The sequence below is a fragment of the Vitis vinifera genome, chromosome 16 (assembly GCF_030704535.1).
Source record: "Vitis vinifera cultivar Pinot Noir 40024 chromosome 16, ASM3070453v1".
NCBI classification, from domain to species: domain Eukaryota; kingdom Viridiplantae; phylum Streptophyta; class Magnoliopsida; order Vitales; family Vitaceae; genus Vitis; species Vitis vinifera.
The window spans coordinates 27,287,268-27,305,825 of NC_081820.1; the positions used below are offsets into that span (position 1 = coordinate 27,287,268).

At 35.6% G+C, this 18,558-nt stretch overlaps 3 protein-coding genes across 18 annotated transcripts; all 3 read left to right on the forward strand.

The window, feature by feature from the left end:
- Positions 1-178: 178 nt before the first annotated feature.
- On the forward strand, positions 179-6,161 carry LOC100248727 (uncharacterized). 14 transcript variants are annotated; one of them, XM_010664579.3, is made up of 8 exons: positions 196-316; positions 1,832-1,946; positions 2,962-3,027; positions 3,449-3,664; positions 3,818-3,893; positions 4,229-4,355; positions 5,227-5,496; positions 5,938-6,161. In XM_010664579.3, the coding sequence occupies exons 4-7, from the start codon at positions 3,551-3,553 to the stop codon at positions 5,486-5,488; spliced, it is 579 nt and encodes a 192-aa protein (XP_010662881.1). In that variant the 5' UTR covers positions 196-316; positions 1,832-1,946; positions 2,962-3,027; positions 3,449-3,550; the 3' UTR covers positions 5,489-5,496; positions 5,938-6,161. The 14 variants fall into 14 exon arrangements, with proteins under 14 accessions (XP_010662885.1, XP_010662893.1, XP_002276446.2 ...); XM_010664580.3 differs by having other exon boundaries at positions 238-316; positions 2,962-3,015; XM_010664582.3 differs by having other exon boundaries at positions 238-316; positions 1,832-1,917; positions 2,947-3,027.
- Positions 6,162-6,789: 628 nt separating this feature from the next.
- LOC100243588 (uncharacterized) lies at positions 6,790-10,809 on the forward strand. 2 transcript variants are annotated; one of them, XM_002276542.5, is made up of 6 exons: positions 6,790-7,011; positions 7,738-8,042; positions 8,911-9,025; positions 9,166-9,284; positions 9,715-9,775; positions 10,471-10,809. In XM_002276542.5, the coding sequence occupies exons 2-5, from the start codon at positions 7,819-7,821 to the stop codon at positions 9,764-9,766; spliced, it is 510 nt and encodes a 169-aa protein (XP_002276578.1). In that variant the 5' UTR covers positions 6,790-7,011; positions 7,738-7,818; the 3' UTR covers positions 9,767-9,775; positions 10,471-10,809. The 2 variants fall into 2 exon arrangements, with proteins under 2 accessions (XP_002276578.1, XP_019081380.1); XM_019225835.2 differs by lacking the exon at positions 10,471-10,809 and adding an exon at positions 10,056-10,177 and having other exon boundaries at positions 6,847-7,011.
- A 1,713-nt stretch (positions 10,810-12,522) lies between these two features.
- Positions 12,523-17,778, forward strand: LOC100265913 (importin subunit beta-1). Of its 2 annotated transcripts, none has more exons than XM_002276564.4 (3): positions 12,523-12,660; positions 13,956-16,379; positions 16,479-17,778. In XM_002276564.4, exons 2-3 carry the CDS (start codon positions 13,963-13,965, stop codon positions 16,675-16,677), a joined length of 2,616 nt encoding a protein of 871 aa, XP_002276600.1. In that variant the 5' UTR covers positions 12,523-12,660; positions 13,956-13,962; the 3' UTR covers positions 16,678-17,778. The 2 variants fall into 2 exon arrangements, with proteins under 2 accessions (XP_002276600.1, XP_059589832.1); XM_059733849.1 differs by having other exon boundaries at positions 12,525-12,770.
- Positions 17,779-18,558: the final 780 nt, after the last annotated feature.

Below are 18,558 nucleotides of genomic sequence, written 5' to 3' on the forward strand. Positions count from 1 at the left end.
AATTGTGAATTACATTTAGGAAAAAAGCATCAATTCCTAAATTTAACATTTTAAAACTAATTGAAATTGTTGATTTTAATTGATATTTAGATGAATGTGAATTATTATTATGTTTTAATAATAAAAAATTAATGAAAATTATGGATAGTTTATTTTGGTTTTGTTACATGGTAAGATTGGGCCGGCCCGCCCGCCCAAGGCCAGGCCAGCCCAGTATCACCTGAGCACACTCTCGTTCTACATGCATTAGGGTTTGCTGGCAGCATCTCTCTTTGATCGAAAGCATTCGGTCCATCTCTGAGTTCAAGCCTTCAAGGTAGGTACCCCTCCAATCTCTATTCCTAATTAGTTCAATGAGATTTTAGATTACGTACAAGCGTTTGGGTGCTGAGAAAATAGTGAGAACATGAAAGACAAGTTTGAATCCTAAATTTTTCACCATCTAGGAGTCGAGGTAGTAATCATAATATGTCCTTATTTTTTTTTTTTTTTTGATTTATCTTCGTTTTATTGGTAATCCTAACAGAGGGTCGAATTTCACTCTCAGTGCTTTATAAATTGGGAATGTATTGCTGTGAGTTTTGAATTCTAGGTTCTCTTATAACAGCCGTGGAACTATTACTAGTTTGGATTACAGCTCAAGATGAATTTTTTTTTATTGATTAACGGTATTTGCTAGTTGGGAATGTTTTCTTGTATAAAAACAGATTCAGTTTTGATGCGGAGAGAATATGCAACAAGTAATTAAAATTTTGAATTGCAAAATTTTCACCAAATGATTCGGGAATACAGAAAAATGCCACTTTAAATTGACGCTGCTGAGGGGCTTTTTCCTTTTTTCCTTTTCTCTAGCAAAAGATGAGAAATGACTTAGGAATGAAAATGTTGTTTTCTTTCATAGCTGTATTTTTTTGGAAACCAAAAAGAGGGATAGGTTTCTCTTGGAATGCTTTTACCTTGTCAATGCAATTGTTCAAAATTTTGAATTCTAGGGATTCATTGTGGACTATAGTTGTAAAAGGAGCAAGACGCACCTAAGGGGCAAAAGTCTTCTACAACTTAGGCTCAAGGTGCAACACAAGGTGCGCCTAAGTGAAGTGAAACCTTTCCATGGATGCATGTCAATTTTGTAAAATATGATCCAAAATATGATCCAATCAATAAAAAATTTAAGATTCCAAACATTTAAAAGAAGCATTTGACAAAAAAGTAATCAAATTATGTATATTTCAATATACAATTAGAGATTTCAAGAATAGAAGTGTTCATAAAGGAAAAATAAAGTAGACGAGGTGCACCTCTTCAACAAGGTACATGTCTTGGCAAGCAAGGCGCTATGACTAGGGAGTGGTTGAGCCTTGGGCCTAGGTGCGCTTTACGGGCGTTTTTTAAAACTATGTTCTGGACTACATGGAAAATACCATATGATCACTGAAGTACATTTCCCTATTGATGCTGAAACCCTTTTTTTTTTTCTTGTTATTGGGCTGAATTCTTGTGACAATAACCATGGAGAATTGCTCACATAGATGAGGAAATATTAGAAAAAATTGGCTAATTCTGGAAAGGAATATGAGAAAGAGAGGAATTTGCAGAAGATGTCATTTGGAATGACAAATGTAATTGGTTCAGCCACTGATTTGAACATCCATTGTTTGTGAAGTGGAATATTTTGCGAAGGCTATCCTTCTTCATAATTTCTTATGCATTTAGCTTATAAAAAGAGGAAATTCTTGAACAGTTTCTGCAATTAATCTTATATGAGTGTATATTATCCTTTTATGGTGGAGAAAATTTTATCTTACCTGTTCTTCTATTTTGAAAATTCCAGGCCTCTTCCTTTCAGCTGTCAGGCGGCCTGTATTGGACTCCTTTGAAACGTCCAAGCAAGTTCATCAACCTGCCTTAAATGATGCAGTATCAAATTTTGCAAAATGTTCATCTCTGTAATTAATTCGTTTTGCCTTACTGTTGAATGGTTACATATTTAAACTGATTTTTAGAGTCTGAACACGTTTTCATTTTTAAGATAGTAGGTAATTTAGGAAACTATGAGGTTTGAAATTTCTCTTAAATCACACTAGTTCACTGGCAGCTTGCTAAGTTTAATGTCATCAATGACTATACCTGGAGATGAATATCTTACTATCTATATGTGGTATTATTATTATTTTCTAGTTGGATGGAAGCAATAAAAAGTCTATGCACTGTATGCTTTATCCTTTCATCCTTTCATTTTAACTATTTAATGGGGCAGACTTGGATCTAACAGTTTTGTATAAAAAAGATTTGGCTTGAATAAACATTCACTAAGTACCTACCATGTTATGAAAATCGAAGCCTTTGGAAGAAAGGAAGGGGAACAAAAAAAGGGTATAGACTCTCATCTTAAAAAGGAAAATGAAGAGCTCTAAAGTGCATAATAAGTATAGTGAATTTAATTTTATCGGTTATAACAGATAAATAATAAAAAGGTGAATTTATTATGGTCTTTAAAGTGAAATTTTTATGGTTGTTATAGTGAAATAAGAGGAAATGAGTGATATAATAGGGGTACTTTAAGTAGAAAAAGTCTATAAACCCTACATACTTATAATAGGGGTACTTAAGGAAGAAAAAGTCTACAAACTCTTCGTTGTGAAATATGAGTAAATGAGTGATATAATTGGGATACTTTAATATGAAAAAGTCCACAAACTCTTCATACTTACAATGGGGATACTTTTGGGTTCATTTATTTGTACTCTCATATAATGGGGTGTGTGTGTATATAGTTTTTAAAAACATATTTAAAACTAAAAGAAAGAAATTAATTTGAAGTTGGCAGATTCTTAACCTTCTTTCTCCTAGGGTTTTTTCAGTGCCATATTGCTCTTCTTCACACTTTCTAGTTTCTCCTAAGGTTTCTCAACATCATTTTGCTCTGTTGATCCGTGACTATAGCAGAACTGTGATTCCCAGGTGATTTCAATGCTACACATCTTGGCGAAATTAGGGTTTTGGGTACTGATTCATGTATGATTCCAGGTCTGCTGATCTCATTTGCTCTGTATATTTCTTCAGTTTTGCATTCACTATATCGTCTTTGATCTGTATTTGGGGGTAAATGTTCTGGGTTTTCATTGTTTTTGCAAGATCAAATAGGTGGTGTTTCATTGGTTTTGTTCACTAATTTGTTCTACCGATGTGAATTTTCTTGTTTGACTTCTGTTTGGAACTTTATTTTTTATCTATATTCACTGCTAATTTTTCTGGGGTTTTGTTCTTTCTGCTAATCAGTGTTGTTGAAAATTCAATTGTGTGTGGTTGGTTTTGTGCTCAAAACTTAACTTGGTCTCTGTTTTTTTTAATGTTAAATTGTTTGTTTGTCTGCTGAGAATTGAAGGAAAAATGAAAGCAATCAAAATTTTGTATTGCTGACCGCTCACTATTTGCACATGGTAAACAGAAAACCAAGCGCAAGAGGTGGGAAAGGATAGTTTGCAAACTTGGTCTTACACCCATTGTGGCTGAGTTGCAGAGGAAAGGAACTTGACTTGGAAGAGGGTCCATGAAAGGAGGAAGGAAGAATCTGAAAAGGGCAGCTGAGGAACAGACCTTGACTCTTCAAGAAGGTCAAAGCATTATGCAAGTTGTGTCCCTTCGAGGCACCAATCTCATTGAGGTACCATCTCTCCCTTTTTTAAACATCAATCAATGTGGTTTTCCACCTGCCCAATTTGATTGTTGTTCCTTTTTTTTATTCCTGATCACTAGGTATGCGATTTGTGTTTATCTATTGATTGTGCTTTTTTTGCCCAATTATGCATCTGCCTAGGTAATGGATGCTCGGGGCGAGAATTCACTGGCGTTGTTTCCAGCCAAATTTCAAAAGAGCATGTGGATAAAAAAAGGTTTTCACTCCTCTCAGACATGATGCTTTGCTAATTTTATGCCGGAAGAGCTCCTTGTATTGATTTGTTTCTTTCTATTCTCATCGGTGTTTTGTGCCTAGGAAGGGCAAGTTACTTTTGGTCCAAACTCATCTATGCTTTCATGAACTTCTTGATTTAACCTTTCGGTTGGTGAGCTACGTTTTCGGTGGACCATCGTTTGATTGCCTTTTGTTTGCCACTTTTCTTTCATTTATGGAGTTTTATTCCACCTTTTTCTTTGGACTTTTCCTGATTTCTGTTGACATTCTCTTATGGATTGGAAAACAATAATAGGATTCTTTTCCAATATGCAGGGAGTTTTGTTGTGGTTGATGAAAGCGGAAGGGAGAAAGCTATGGAGTCGGGTAGCAAGGTGGCATGTATTGTTTCTCAAGTTCTCTTTTATGAGCAAGTCCGTGTGCTTCAGAAGTCTATAGAATGGTGTGTTGTTTCTTCACATCTTAAAGAGTAGTAAGCAATCAAACAATATGTCACTACTCCTATAGAAAAGAAGTGCCATATTTTTTGAGAAACAATATGCTTGTTCTAAATTATGACTTTCCAAAAAAGGGGTAGCTAATAAGCTGAAATCCAGCCTACCAACAACTCAAAGACTGAACCCAAATAAAGCGTTTCGAGTCAAAATACTTGTTTGAAGTACTTAATGGTTAAATCCAGATTCTACCCGGTGCTGGTTGTTGCAGGGCGGTCAGCACCCCAAGGTTTGGGTCCTCATGGAGAGTCCTAATGGCTTAGCCATGGAAGGTTCCTCAATTATAAATAAAAAAAAAGTTAAATCCAGATTCTGGACATCATTTTGCTGAGAAGTACTGAGATAATAGAGACTTAGTGATCACTTTTTAAATTCAGATTGTGACTCCAAAATCCAAAAAAAAAATTCTTTGTTGAAGGAATTCCAAGCATTGTATTCTTTTGGACCAACTGCACTTGACTGATTCCTCAATTCTACAGTCCCATTTCTATGACCTTATTTGTACATACAGCCGCCTGTATGAACCTAAGGTTAAGTAAAGTTGTGAGCCTTGTCTCTTGTTTCCCTTATGGAATGAAGCATGCAACTTAGGAATTTGGATCAGCTTGACAACTTGTTTTGTTTTGGAATTTATGTGATAGTTCCCATTGAAAATTTTCCCAAGTAGATTATAATTACTACTTGATTGTGATGCCAAAAAATGCAACCACAGTTTGGATAATGAGACCAATGCCCTTTTTGCTTGTTGCAGAGTTGGCAAAATTTTTTAGATGATTTTTATTTTTGCAAGGTATATGCTTACTTCTAACTCTGATGCAGGCCCGAAATCTTTAAATCAACACTCCTGCATGATTCTAATGGAACCTCCTTGCATAGTAACACCTCCCAACAAGAAGAGTTTAAATCAACAGCCCGGCATGATTCTAATGGAAACTTGCATTGTAGCACCTCCCAACAAGAAGAGGATGAATCCAGCTCCAGTGATGATGATGGTCTACCCCCATTAGAAGCCAATATGAATAGAATCAGACCATTAGAGTTGCAGTCAAATGCAGTGTCAGATTCAGATTCAGATTCATAATAATATAGGTATTTCAACTGTTCAGCTTATGTCTCTGTGTATGTTTTAATGAAGCTTTTGTCAGCTTGGGTTGCTAAACATGTTCAATAAACTTGTATTAAAAACAGGTTTTGAGAATTTATTCTGAAAAGCAAGTGATTTTTAGGGTGATCTAGGAAACAGAGGATTCATATAAGTGCACAATTGTTTCTCTCATATTTGAGTTCTCTGACAAAATTTTGTTCCTAAAAACAATCGAGAACTATTTTTGAAAATTATTTTCAAAAACTTGCTTTTGAGAATGGTTTTCTGAAACATTGCCAAAGAGTCTTAAATAGAAATCTTAACACATAATTATCGTTATTTAGTATCACACAAGTTGTTTGATTCATGAGGTTTGTGACTTTCCAGAAACATTCCAATAACGGATATTTGATGTATTTTCTAACTCGTGCATTTCTTGAATTCAGGTTGATGATAATGGAGATGGGAGTTTAACAATGGACAAAATGAATCAAATGATCAAATCATGGAGACATTGAAGATGATCTCCATGAACAACTTTGGCATGGGCACTGTTTGATCAGGATGATGAAGATTCAATCTCCCTTAATGGCATAGATTCATTTTGCTTGTACCCAACATATTGGTTAAAAATCTTTGCAAGGAAGACGTAGTGTCTGTTTGGAAACCATTTTTAGAACCTCTCTTAAAAAATAGTTTTTTTGAAAATGTTTTTTAAAAACATATTTTTATTATTTCTGAGAATAAAATTTTGATTGAGGATTTAAAAATAAAATTCATTTTATTTATTTATTTTGAACGAAGGTCAGTAAAAGACAACACTAATGAATTAAATTAAAATTTGTTCTTGAAAAGGGTATGTTTATGGAACGAGTTCTACAAAACTTAGTTCATGTTAAATTTTGTTTTGTGAATAGGAAAATTGGTTTTAAGGACACTTTTGAAACAAGAAGGTAAGGTAAGATTTGCATGACAATGTTTTTATAAAACAATTTTCAAAAATCAATTTTTATTAGCCCTTATTAGAAACATAAATTGATTGGTACAACCTTTTAATTTATAAGAACGTTATTAAAATTGCATATTATAGGAAAATTTTAGAAACAAATATTAAGAATTAAAATTTTCAAGTTTTTTCACTTTGTTTAATTTACAAAATCCTATTAATGGTTTTAATAATTAATTTAAAAAAAATAGTTGGACCAAAATTTATCAATAACCAATAACCAAAAATAAAATAAAAATAAAGGAAATTTATTTTTATTCATAACCATAGCAGTCCAATTCCAAGTTGCAATTGCAAAGACTCGTGATCAAAGCCAACGGCTATGATTTATTATGCAGATCATCATAATAATTATGATTTATCACATGAAACACCGAATAAATCCCGTAAAAATAAAATAAAATTAATGGGTGTAAATTCGAAATTCTCGTCTTATTCTTCACCCTCTCTCTTGGGTTTCTCCTGACCATTTTGCTCCTCTGATCGGTGACTACACCGGGATCGTGATTTCCAGGTGATTTTATCGCCACCCTTCTTAATCCCACTCGCAATTGGTGTCGAAATTAGGTTCTTTTTGGAATGATTCGTGTGTTCGATTCGGGTCTGCTGATCTTATGTGCTTTGTATTTCCTCAATTTTGCTTTCAGTACTTTATTTTTTATCTGCATTTGGTGGTCATTTTTATGGGTTTTCGTTGTTTTTGGAATTCATTGGTGTTCAGAAATGGGTTGTGTTTCGTTGGTTTGTTTGACTAATTTGTTCTACTGATCTGATCTGATTTTTTTGTTTTCTTGGGAACTTGTTTTGTTGATCTATTTTCCTGCTAATTTTTGTGGTCTTTTGTTGCTTCTGCTAATCGACGTTGTTCAGAAATGGGTTGTGTTTTGTTGGTTTTTTGCTCGAAACTGTCTTTGGTCTCTGTTATGGTTCTTTTTTGTTTATCCCAAAGTGCTTGTTTGTTTGCTGAGAAAATGAAGGAAAATTGAAAGCAATGAAAATTTAAAATGTCAGATTTTCCACTATTTTAGTTAGGAGACAAGCAGAATCTCCACTCAACTGACCTAAGAGTATTTGGGTGAACCTGTAGATTTTGAACTTTTCTTTTTTCCTTTCCTTATTTTTGTCTGCATCAAAATGCTAGGGCTTTTTTTTATGCAGAAAATATAAAATATATTTGTTATATAAATCAATTAACCTAAAATTAATCATGGGATTGAATTACGGATTTTCTGTGTTGCAGGAACTCCTAAAATTTGGCGTTCCCTCTCAATTCAGATACCTTTTTAGCGGTTCATCTGGGTGAATTCATCGAACAAGAAAAATGCAGTTTTTTGGAGGGTCGGACATCAGCCCATTGCCTCCACCACCAACGGCATCTGGAAACAATGCCCACATGATGTATGTGTTCAATAAGAACGGGGTGTGCTTGCTTTACAGAGAATGGAATCGCTCCCTTAGGACTCTGAATGCCCAACAAGACCACAAGCTCATGTTTGGTCTGCTTTTCTCTCTTAAGTCCTTAACAGCTAAGATGGATCCCACTAGGTATATTTTCTTCTCTTAATCTTCACTTCAAACTGAAACTGTTTTTAAAGTGTTTGAGCATTTTCAAAATGAACAGTTTTTGAAAGCATAAGTTCATCCTTTTGAATAGAATTATGATGTATATATAAATTTATGCATGTGTAAACTCAATTCAACTCAATAAAGCTTTATTCCCAAATACATGGGCCAGGTTCAAAGATCCTTTTTCAGTATTCAGGTTGAGATACTTTTCATATGGTGTGACTACAAACTCAGACAGTCAGAACATCATGTAATGAAAAAACATACCCAATTCTCATTCAATCCCAAACAGTTGGGTTGAACTCCCTATCTATTGCTTCTGAGGTCTCTAGGACCAACTTCTATGAAATGACTGAGATACAGCTTCTGGTATTTCTAAGCACGAGGAGTAAACATGCTCATGAATTTTATTTTATTTTATTTTTTAAATTTGTAAAATGGTTTTATGCCAAAGGAGCTTAGGTTAAAATCTAACCATGGTGAGAAACATAATGAACTCATGTTGGATACTGTTAGTAGAAAAGCGAATGTTTCTTCCTCATTATTAGTACTAATGCTTCTTTAATTATTGAATCAATGTTTGGTAATGTGAATTTTCATTCCCTTTTAGATTGAACAATATTTATTGATTGAATTCAATATATAGTTTCTACTTTCTAGATAAGTCACTTGTTAGAGTTCCCAAACTCTTACATTGTTCCAATATTATGCCTGCTGAACCCCGGGGCACTTCATTTAATGCCTAACAATGTCTTCCATTGTTCTTGATGATGTATAAGTTATTGATTGTGCATATAGGGTTGTCTTCTGCTCCTAATTTTATTTTATTTATTATTATTTTTGGTAGTGTGGAGAAGGGAAACCTTGGGGTACCTCAGTTAACTGGTCAGGGGTGTTCATTTCATAGCTTTCGTACTAATACATACAAACTAAGTTTCATGGAAAGTCCATCTGGGATTAAGGTTAGTCAAAATATTCTTGCTATGGATTTTTTATTTAATTTATTAGTGATGCATGTAAATATGTGTTGGTTTAATTATTTTGAGCGTAGGAAACCTTAATATCGGTTGTCGTGACACATTGCATACATCTTTTTGTGCAGATTATCTTGGTCACTCATCCTAGGACCGGTGATCTACGGGAATCCCTAAAGTACATTTACAACTTGTATGTTGAATATGTTGTCAAGAATCCGCTCTATTCTCCAGGAATGCCAATCAGGTACCAAATCAACATATTATAGTTTTGAACTCGTATACATAGGCTGAGGATTTTGGCCTGTGGCTATCATAAATAGAAACCGTGCCCACGCAATGTGACACTGGAGATTTCCTTTGGGAAATATCCAAGGTGAGTCTCACATGTATCCAAAGACAAGATTCAAATGAGTGTCAGCTATGACTTGGTGTTTGATCCGTCATAGTCAGATGTTGACACCTTTATCACCCCTTATTTTTTGTTGTTAAAGAGGTTAAAATAAATTGAAATGCATGTTACAAAGGTCGGCACATTTCTTATCATACTTCTTTTACTAGGATTAATAACCAGATCTTACTTTTCTGAACTAGTTTCTCTTCTAGGTTCTTTAAAGTATCTTAACTGCAACAACAATCAAATTCTTACCAGGTACACCTGTAATTGCTTTGTGCAGGTCTGAGCTATTCAATATGACTCTTGACCAATATGTCCGAGGTCTTGGGTAGTATCACAAGGTAGCGTTTAACTACCAATTTCTTATGAAAGCTATTTCTTTCAAAAGAGTCAATTATAAATAGTGTTGCTGCCTCATTCAGATCAAAGAAATAGATATGAATTTCCTTCTGACAGATTACACTTAGTTTGGCCTTCAGCATACCCGTAAATTTGGTTCTTGTTATAAGAATGTAGTGTGGGAGGTTGCCCATCCGTAGATGTTTAACCTGGGAACTTTAAGCCCAGTTTTTTCCCCAGGCTTTGTCTGTGAAAAGAATATCATTTTGGGGCGAAATATAGGTTGCTGGTTTGGTGGTAGGCGCAGAGAATTGCGTGCATTACATTACCAGCTGCAATTTATGCCATGTTTGGAACATTGGAATAAAGAATCGAGACAAGAAATCAATTCCATTTTTCATTCACTAATGCATTTCGATTGTTTTTAAAATGGGAATGGGGATAAATGAATTAATTGTTATGAAAGTCAAATCACACTCATTAGGATTTTGATTCCTTTCTTGTATTACGATTCACCTTCGTTCTCATTTTATTTCCATTCCTATTTCCCCATATCAAACACTTTAACAGAGTCGAGGTAGTAATTGAATGGGAGGTTCAATATGCTCTCCCTGGATCCAATGGTGGTAAGCATCTGGTTTGCTGGCGTGTTCCAAGTTCCAACTCTGATTTTGCTTGTCTTCTAACCCTGATGCAGGCCAGAGAAACCTTCAAAATCAACAACCACCCTCCATTGATTGTAATGGAACCAGGCACAGTAAGAACCCCTAGAGCATGAATCCAACCCAAAGTGATGATCAAGGATTTCCCAATTAGAAGCCAAGCCAACATGACCAGAATCAGACCATTTTAGGATTGGAGTCAGTAGCAATATCAGATTCCGATTCTGATTCAGATTCAGATTCATGGGTTCCTGCATTTTAATCATAGGTATTGTAACAGTTTCAAACTTGTGTTCTTACTTGAACTTTTGTCAGAATCTCTACTACTCTCTCTTTTCGAACCTTTAAACTTCCACTTCTTCATTGTCAAGCTCTACCGTTATAGTTGAGAAGTTGAGATGGTAATGGGACGGGCGGGGAGAGGTCATCCCCCCGAACCTGCACTCAAGTGGGCTTATTTATATATATAAAAGTTTAAATAAGGAAATGAGTTTGAAGTGAGATATAAAAATTAAAAATAATTTATTAATTTTTTTTTTTTTAATGATATTTTCCGAACATAGTTTTTGTATGTATTATAAAATCCTAATATGATCATACCATCCTCAAGAATAAAGTAAAAAATAATTAAAATTGTTACTCATAAATGGTTTTTATGAGTTTAAAATATTTATTACTCATAAATTGAATTGAAAATTTTATTTTATTTTATTTGAAAATTTATGGTTATGTTTGGTTCCAAAAAATACTAAGAAAAAAAAATGTAAAAAAAAATTGATTTTTTTTTATATTTGATTGTATTATGAAAAATATCCAAAAATAAATAAATATAATTAAAATTAATTAAAAATTTATGTATTTTTAAATTATTTAATTTTTATATTTGATGAGTTATATAAAAATAATTTATAGATTTTTAATATATTTTTTATATTTTTTTTCTTTTTTTCTCTCTTTCTACTTTTTTTTTTTATATATTTTTTTGTAAATTTTTTAAAGTGAAATATAATCTATGGGTTTTTATTTATTATTTATTTAACAAGAATTCATGTGGGAGAGGCATTTATCTCCCACAAGTATAGCCCAGTTTGAAACAATTTTATTTTTATTTTTTTACAAAAAAAAAAAAAAAAAGCATCTGAGATATTTTTTTTTAAGTTAGAAAATAATTTCCAATCAATGCTAATAGAAATTTATTAAAAATAATTTTGTAAAATATGTTTCTCAAATAATTAAAGCATTGTTGTTCTATTTATGTTTACTAAACAATATTTTAAAAATGCTTAGTATATTTTTAATAATTTAGTTATTAAAAATAATATTAATTTAATATGAAATATAAATTCTCTTATGCAAAAAAATGAGTTTCTAAGGGTTTGTTTGGAAATAGGTTTTAATATCAATTGCTATTAATTATTTTTAAAAGCAAATTTTGTTCGTAAGCTAAGAAAAAAATATATAAAAAACAGTTTTAGTCTTATTTTGATGAAGAAATATCATATTTTTAATTATTTTTAAAATTCATAAATATAAAATCCCTAGTGAAAATACTACTTCCATAACTTTTGGTTTAGAACTGAATAAAGAAAAGTTAAAAGGTATGACAAATAATTTGAGTTGATAACGAAGTGTTGTAATGGAATTGTTCAGCGGCTAATGTAGCGCCACCTGTCATAAATGTATTGCCTGATTTTCCTAATCACTAGGTAAATGTACCAACTGTAAAAAAACTTCCCCGAAAACACGACTTTACAAGTAAAGTCCAACGAACAATCACAGCCCACGATGTGTTGACCTGGATCCATCATGGCCGTACAAGTCATGATTATCTACCTGTACCATCGGGGCCCACAAAATTAACCGCTCCGATTTGCTCATGCGAACCCACAATTTCCACACGAGCCACACCTTAACGCAACAAACTCATAACTGCAGCCGTCCAACAGTTTGGCGTTTCCTCCACCGCCAACCACAACTTCCTGAGGTCATAGATCAATGGCCTTGATGCTCGGTGTAAAAGAACAATGGAATTCCGCGTAGCATCGAATAAAAACCATAAAAATAATAAAAAGAAAAATAATAGATATAGATTTGTAATTTGAGTCCAGCTCTACATTCGCGTCTTCTTCTCTTTTTCTCTCTCTTCACTTTCTCTCTCCTAGGGTTTCTCAGCGCCGTTTTGCTCTCTTCACGATCCGTGACTGCAGCATAGCCGTGGTTCCCAGGTAATTTCATCGCCACCTATGTCAATCCCACTCTCTATTGGTGTCAAAATTAGGGTTCTTATGGACTGATTCGGGTGTTCGATCTCGGGTCTGCTGATCTGATTCGTTCGGTATTTCTTCAATTTTGGCTTCAATACTCAGTCTTTGATCTGTACATGGTGTTATTTTTTTGGGGTTTTCTTTGAATCAGCGTTGTTCGGAAATGGGTTGTGTTTTTTGTGTTGTTTAAGTTATCTGTTTTACTGATCTGATTGGTCCGTGCTTGTTCGATTTTGGTTAGGAACTCGATTTTTGATCTGTATTTGCTTCTAATTTTTCTTGGTGTTCCATTTTTTATTTTGTATTTTGTTAATCATTGGCTTAGTAAAGGATTGGTTTTGGGTTTTGGGTTTTGGGTTAATTGGAATGTGAAATCTGATTCGATCTGTCGCTGTTGTTATGTTTGTTGAAATTTATTGGTTGAGATGGTGAATTTAATTTGACATGGTTCGGTTGGGCATAGATTCGTTTGGTTGAGGTTGGGGTTTTTGATGGATCAATTGGGGCTTCACTGGAAAAGCCAATTCTGTATTAGTATTGATGTAGTACTGTAATTATACTTATTTATTTCTTTTGAATAGTTCAGTTATTTTTCTGTGAATTTAACTTAAGTTTGGCGATCTAAGTAAAATCTACAGTTGTTTGGTTAAGAAAGTTGGAATTTTGCAGTGTTAATGTGTTGGGGAGGTATGGATTTCCTTAGAGATAGACCTAGGTGTTTACTAAATTGCCCAATTCTGTTACAGTGATTATTTATTTAATGTGTATTGATTTATTTTTATTCAGGCAATAACCATAGAAATAGCTTGATTGATCTGGATACATAATTTAGTATTTGTTTGAAAATATAAGATTTTCATTCCATGAACTCTTTTCTATGTCATGTTTGTATTATGACAAGTAGTTCGATTACTAATCTCGTCACAACACTTGTTTGGATTTGTTGGGATTGGTGTTTTAGATCATTTTGTGCACTGAGGCATTATGAAAACCCTAATTAGGTTTGTTCTCTGTTTGGTTGCTGGAAAAACCAAGGACGAGCAGAAAGCACAATTTTGAAACCTCTCTTTCATGGAGTTTTGTTTGGGAAAAAAATACCTCGACCAAGTCATGTTTAGTTTTGTCTTGGTTTCTGAACTTGACTTATTTCCTCCTCAATATTTTCGGTTCTTTATTGAATATGCAATGTGGGGTAAAAACTCATCTTGCTTCTGGAGTTATGTAGTTATAGTTAATTGAATATTTGATACTTTCAGGTATAATATGGCAATGGAAGTCACTCAAGTGCTTTTGAATGCACAATCAGTCGATGGAAACATTCGGAAACATGCAGAAGAGAGTTTAAAACAGTTCCAGGACCAAAATCTTCCAAGTTTCCTGCTATCTCTTTCTGGAGAACTAGCTAATGATGAAAAGCCTGTTGATAGCCGTAAATTAGCAGGCTTGATTCTTAAGAATGCATTGGATGCCAAGGAGCAACATAGGAAATTTGAGCTTGTCCAAAGATGGTTGTCTTTGGATGCTGCTGTAAAGACCCAGATCAAGACCTGCTTGTTGCAGACCCTCTCATCTCCTGTCCCTGATGCCCGGTCAACTGCTTCACAAGTAATTGCGAAGATCGCAGGCATTGAGCTGCCTCAGAAACAGTGGCCTGAGCTGATTGGGTCACTGTTGTCAAATATTCACCAGCTTCCAGCTCATGTTAAGCAAGCCACGTTAGAGACTCTTGGGTATTTGTGTGAGGAAGTCTCCCCAGATGTTGTTGACCAAGATCAAGTAAATAAAATACTCACAGCCGTTGTTCAGGGTATGAATTCATCTGAAGGGAACAATGATGTTAGGCTTGCTGCTACCCGTGCACTGTATAATGCTCTTGGCTTTGCTCAGGCAAACTTTACCAATGATATGGAGCGTGATTATATCATGAGAGTTGTCTGTGAAGCAACACTGTCTCCTGAAGTCAAGATTCGGCAGGCTGCTTTTGAGTGCTTGGTTTCTATTTCTTCGACTTATTATGAGAAATTGGCTCCTTACATCCAGGACATCTTTAACATCACAGCAAAGGCTGTTAGGGAAGATGAGGAACCTGTTGCTCTTCAAGCCATTGAGTTCTGGAGCTCTATCTGTGATGAGGAGATAGATATCCTAGAAGAATACGGGGGCGATTTCTCTGGTGATTCAGATATTCCTTGCTTCTATTTTATCAAACAAGCACTTCCAGCTCTTGTCCCTATGTTGTTGGAGACTCTTCTCAAACAAGAGGAGGATCAGGATCAGGATGAAGGGGCTTGGAATCTTGCAATGGCTGGTGGAACATGCCTAGGTTTGGTTGCTCGAACAGTTGGAGATGATATTGTCCCACTTGTTATGCCATTCATTGAAGAGAACATTACAAAACCAGATTGGAGGCAGAGAGAGGCAGCCACATATGCATTTGGTTCCATCTTAGAGGGTCCTTCCCCCGACAAGCTGGCTCCCATTGTTAATGTTGCTTTGAATTTCATGCTTAGTGCCTTAACAAAGGACCCAAATAATCATGTTAAGGACACAACAGCTTGGACTCTTGGACGAATATTTGAATTTCTTCATGGTTCAACAATGGAGACACCTATAATTACTCATGCAAACTGTCAGCAGATTATCACAGTTCTGCTTCTGAGCATGAAGGATGTTCCAAATGTTGCTGAGAAGGCTTGTGGTGCTCTCTATTTTCTTGCCCAAGGGTATGAGGATGTGGGTTCAGCATCTCCCCTAACTCCATTTTTCCAGGAAATTGTTCAATCCCTTCTCACTGTCACCCACAGAAAAGATGCTGGAGAGTCACGATTAAGGACTTCTGCATACGAAACATTGAATGAAGTGGTGAGATGTTCAACTGATGAAACAGCTCCCATGGTGCTGCAACTTGTTCCTGTCATTATGATGGAACTTCATCAGACACTTGAGGCTCAGAAGCTTTCATCTGATGAAAGAGAAAAGCAAAATGAATTACAAGGCCTGCTCTGTGGGTGCTTGCAGGTTATCATTCAGAAGCTAGGATCATCAGAGCCAACTAAATATGTCTTCATGCAGTATGCAGACCAGATAATGGGTCTCTTCTTGAGGGTTTTTGCTTGTAGAAGTGCCACTGTGCATGAGGAGGCGATGCTTGCTATTGGGGCACTTGCCTATGCAACAGGGCCAGATTTTGCAAAATACATGCCTGAGTTTTATAAGTATTTGGAAATGGGTCTTCAAAATTTTGAGGAGTACCAAGTTTGTGCTGTCACCGTCGGTGTAGTCGGGGATATATGTAGGGCATTGGAGGATAAGATCCTGCCTTACTGTGATGGGATTATGACATTGCTACTAAAGGACTTGTCAAGCAACCAGTTGCACAGATCTGTGAAGCCCCCCATCTTCTCGTGCTTTGGTGACATAGCATTGGCAATAGGCGAGAATTTTGAGAAATACTTGATGTATGCAATGCCCATGCTCCAGAGTGCTGCAGAGTTATCGTCTCACACGGCAGGTGCTGATGATGAAATGACAGAGTACACCAATCTTCTGAGAAATGGGATATTGGAGGCATATTCTGGCATCTTTCAAGGCTTTAAGAACTCTCCAAAAACTCAGCTTTTGATTCCTTATGCACCTCACATTCTCCAGTTTCTAGATAGCATATACATGGAGAAAGACATGTGAGTTCTTACTAAGACCTGTTTTAGTTCCTGTAATTCTTGATTTAAATTATATCTTCTTTTGATGATTTAGTAACTGACTTATCGATTTGCATGCAGGGATGATGTGGTGATGAAGACTGCCATTGGAGTTCTTGGGGATCTAGCGGACACACTGGGCAGCAATGCAGGTTCTTTGATTCAGCAATCTCTGTCAAGCAAAGACTTTTTAAATGAATGCTTGTCCTCAGAAGACCATTTGATTAAGGAATCTGCCGAGTGGGCCAAGCTGGCCATTAGTCGTGCCATTTCTGTTTGAGGCTGCTGCCTTGGTCTATTGTTTTCCTTTTAGAAGTCCCTGCATGCATTCGGGTGTGTTGAGTTGGGTCCGGGATTGCATACATGTCAGGTCGTCACCATTTTCAGACAACAGAAGTATCGGTCTTCGAGTTGTCACTAACTCTTGCATCAGCACCATGGGGTCAGATTCTTTTTTCCTTTTTTCTATCTTTTGTCATGGAGGAAGTGGGTAGTGATGGCGTTGAAGAAATGGGGAAGACCTCCCTTAAAACAAAAGTATATTATTGGTGCCAGAAGATTGGGATAGGGAGGTAGAGGTGGCTGTGGTATGCTGAATAGATTGCACAACTCATGACTGATTGAGTTGGTTGCTGTTGGTCGGCCCTTGTTATTGATGAGCTCACAATTCACGCTATATCATTGAGACCTAATGCCACCATGGTGGTGCCGTCGGATTGGATGACTGCAGAAAATTGGTTCAAAGTGTCCGAGGCACGTCAAATCAACCCAGTGCTATATTCCACATTTTCTCCTTCCTTCAACCAGTTCTCTTTCTTGTTCCAACAACACCTCCCCCCTCTCTCTTCTAATTTGTGTCTTGCATTGTATCGAAGTCTCTTGTTTGTCATAGTCAAGTTGCATTTCATATCATTCACTGTTTTCGTGTATACTCATTATGTGGGGTTGGGATTCATCACCCACATACTCATTACATCCTGCATCGGTCATATTTTATTTTTACAATTATTACAGTAGGTGTTTCTTTAAAGTCAAATGTTAAATACCATGCATTCATGAAATCATGTGTGCTGCCATGTTTCCTGCCTCTTTAAGTATAGGTTTTTTAAATCGTGATTTGGGGAATGTGTAATCGTATTTTGATGATCTCCATCTGTAGAGAGTGGTATATTGAAAAAATGTCACGAATTGTGATGACATATGGAAAGAGGCTGGAAAGAGTATTTTGAGTCTCACTTGTCAAGAGAGGCAGTGTATTTGTAGTCTTGCCTCATCTTTTCATGATCAAGTGATATATTATCTTTTATGGATTTTTGTGAATTTGGGCATTGTCCATGTCCTTTGTATGATGCCATTTGAATGAAAATTTTTATTAGTTGAAGGAGACAATAGCATTTTGGCTTTATGAGGTTTTTATTATATTTTGAAGCTTTGAGGGGCAGTGCCCACTGGCCATGCTAGATTTGCCATCTTTGTCGAGATCCATAAGGCCATGTTATCTGCATAAAGACAGTTGCAGCTGTTATTCTCCTCACTTGTCTGAAACTCTGTATTCTCATGCTCTGAATATTCTGCTGATTAGGGTTAATGAGTATGTCTATTACTCCCTTCTAGTTTTAGTGCCATCTATCAAAATCAATATGATTCTATTTGTTTTTGGGTATAATTCTCTTTTATGCTTGTGCATCATAAGAGTTATCTTCTCTTGGTGGATGTAGGATTTTTCCCCAAAATATTACTTGATCTTTGTGGATAATTCTCCTTTATGTTTGTGCATTATAGCAGTTATTTTCTCTTGGTGGTTGTAGGATTTGAACCAAAAATAGTACTTGTTATCTTTGTGGGCAGCATATTTGTTATGCGGGTGGGAAGCATGGTTCTAATTGTCATTTTTGGTCCCAACGATGTGGTATGAGGATCAGCTGTGGCCAATTCTGGTACTAGTTGTGTTCCCCACCCACATAGTTGTGTCTGCTGGCTTAAACATAAGTGGGTTGTGTTGGTTGAAAAAAAAAAGTACTATGCTGTGAAGAAATTCGAGTTAGAACAGTGAGGTGGGAATGGTGTCTCGAGGAGAAAATTAGTTGAAGACCATGGCAGACAAGGACTTTGGTCCAGTGAAAGGGACTTTAAGATGATTAATGAGATGGAAGTCAATTGC

Excerpts from the sequence above, each read along its gene's own strand:
- LOC100248727 (XM_010664583.3), top strand. The coding sequence starts at position 3,551 with ATGAAAGGAGGAAGGAAGAATCTGAAAAGGGCAGCTGAGGAACAGACC. Across the intron at positions 3,665-3,817 it reads GAGGCACCAATCTCATTGAG|GTAATGGATGCTCGGGGCGA; the intron begins GTACCATCTCTC and ends GCATCTGCCTAG. Across the intron at positions 3,894-4,228 it reads GAGCATGTGGATAAAAAAAG|GGAGTTTTGTTGTGGTTGAT; the intron begins GTTTTCACTCCT and ends TCCAATATGCAG.
- LOC100265913 (XM_002276564.4), top strand. The coding sequence starts at position 13,963 with ATGGCAATGGAAGTCACTCAAGTGCTTTTGAATGCACAATCAGTCGAT. Across the intron at positions 16,380-16,478 it reads ATATACATGGAGAAAGACAT|GGATGATGTGGTGATGAAGA; the intron begins GTGAGTTCTTAC and ends ATTTGCATGCAG.
- LOC100243588 (XM_002276542.5), top strand. The coding sequence starts at position 7,819 with ATGCAGTTTTTTGGAGGGTCGGACATCAGCCCATTGCCTCCACCACCA. Across the intron at positions 9,026-9,165 it reads AAAGTCCATCTGGGATTAAG|ATTATCTTGGTCACTCATCC; the intron begins GTTAGTCAAAAT and ends CTTTTTGTGCAG. Across the intron at positions 9,285-9,714 it reads TCTCCAGGAATGCCAATCAG|GTCTGAGCTATTCAATATGA; the intron begins GTACCAAATCAA and ends TGCTTTGTGCAG.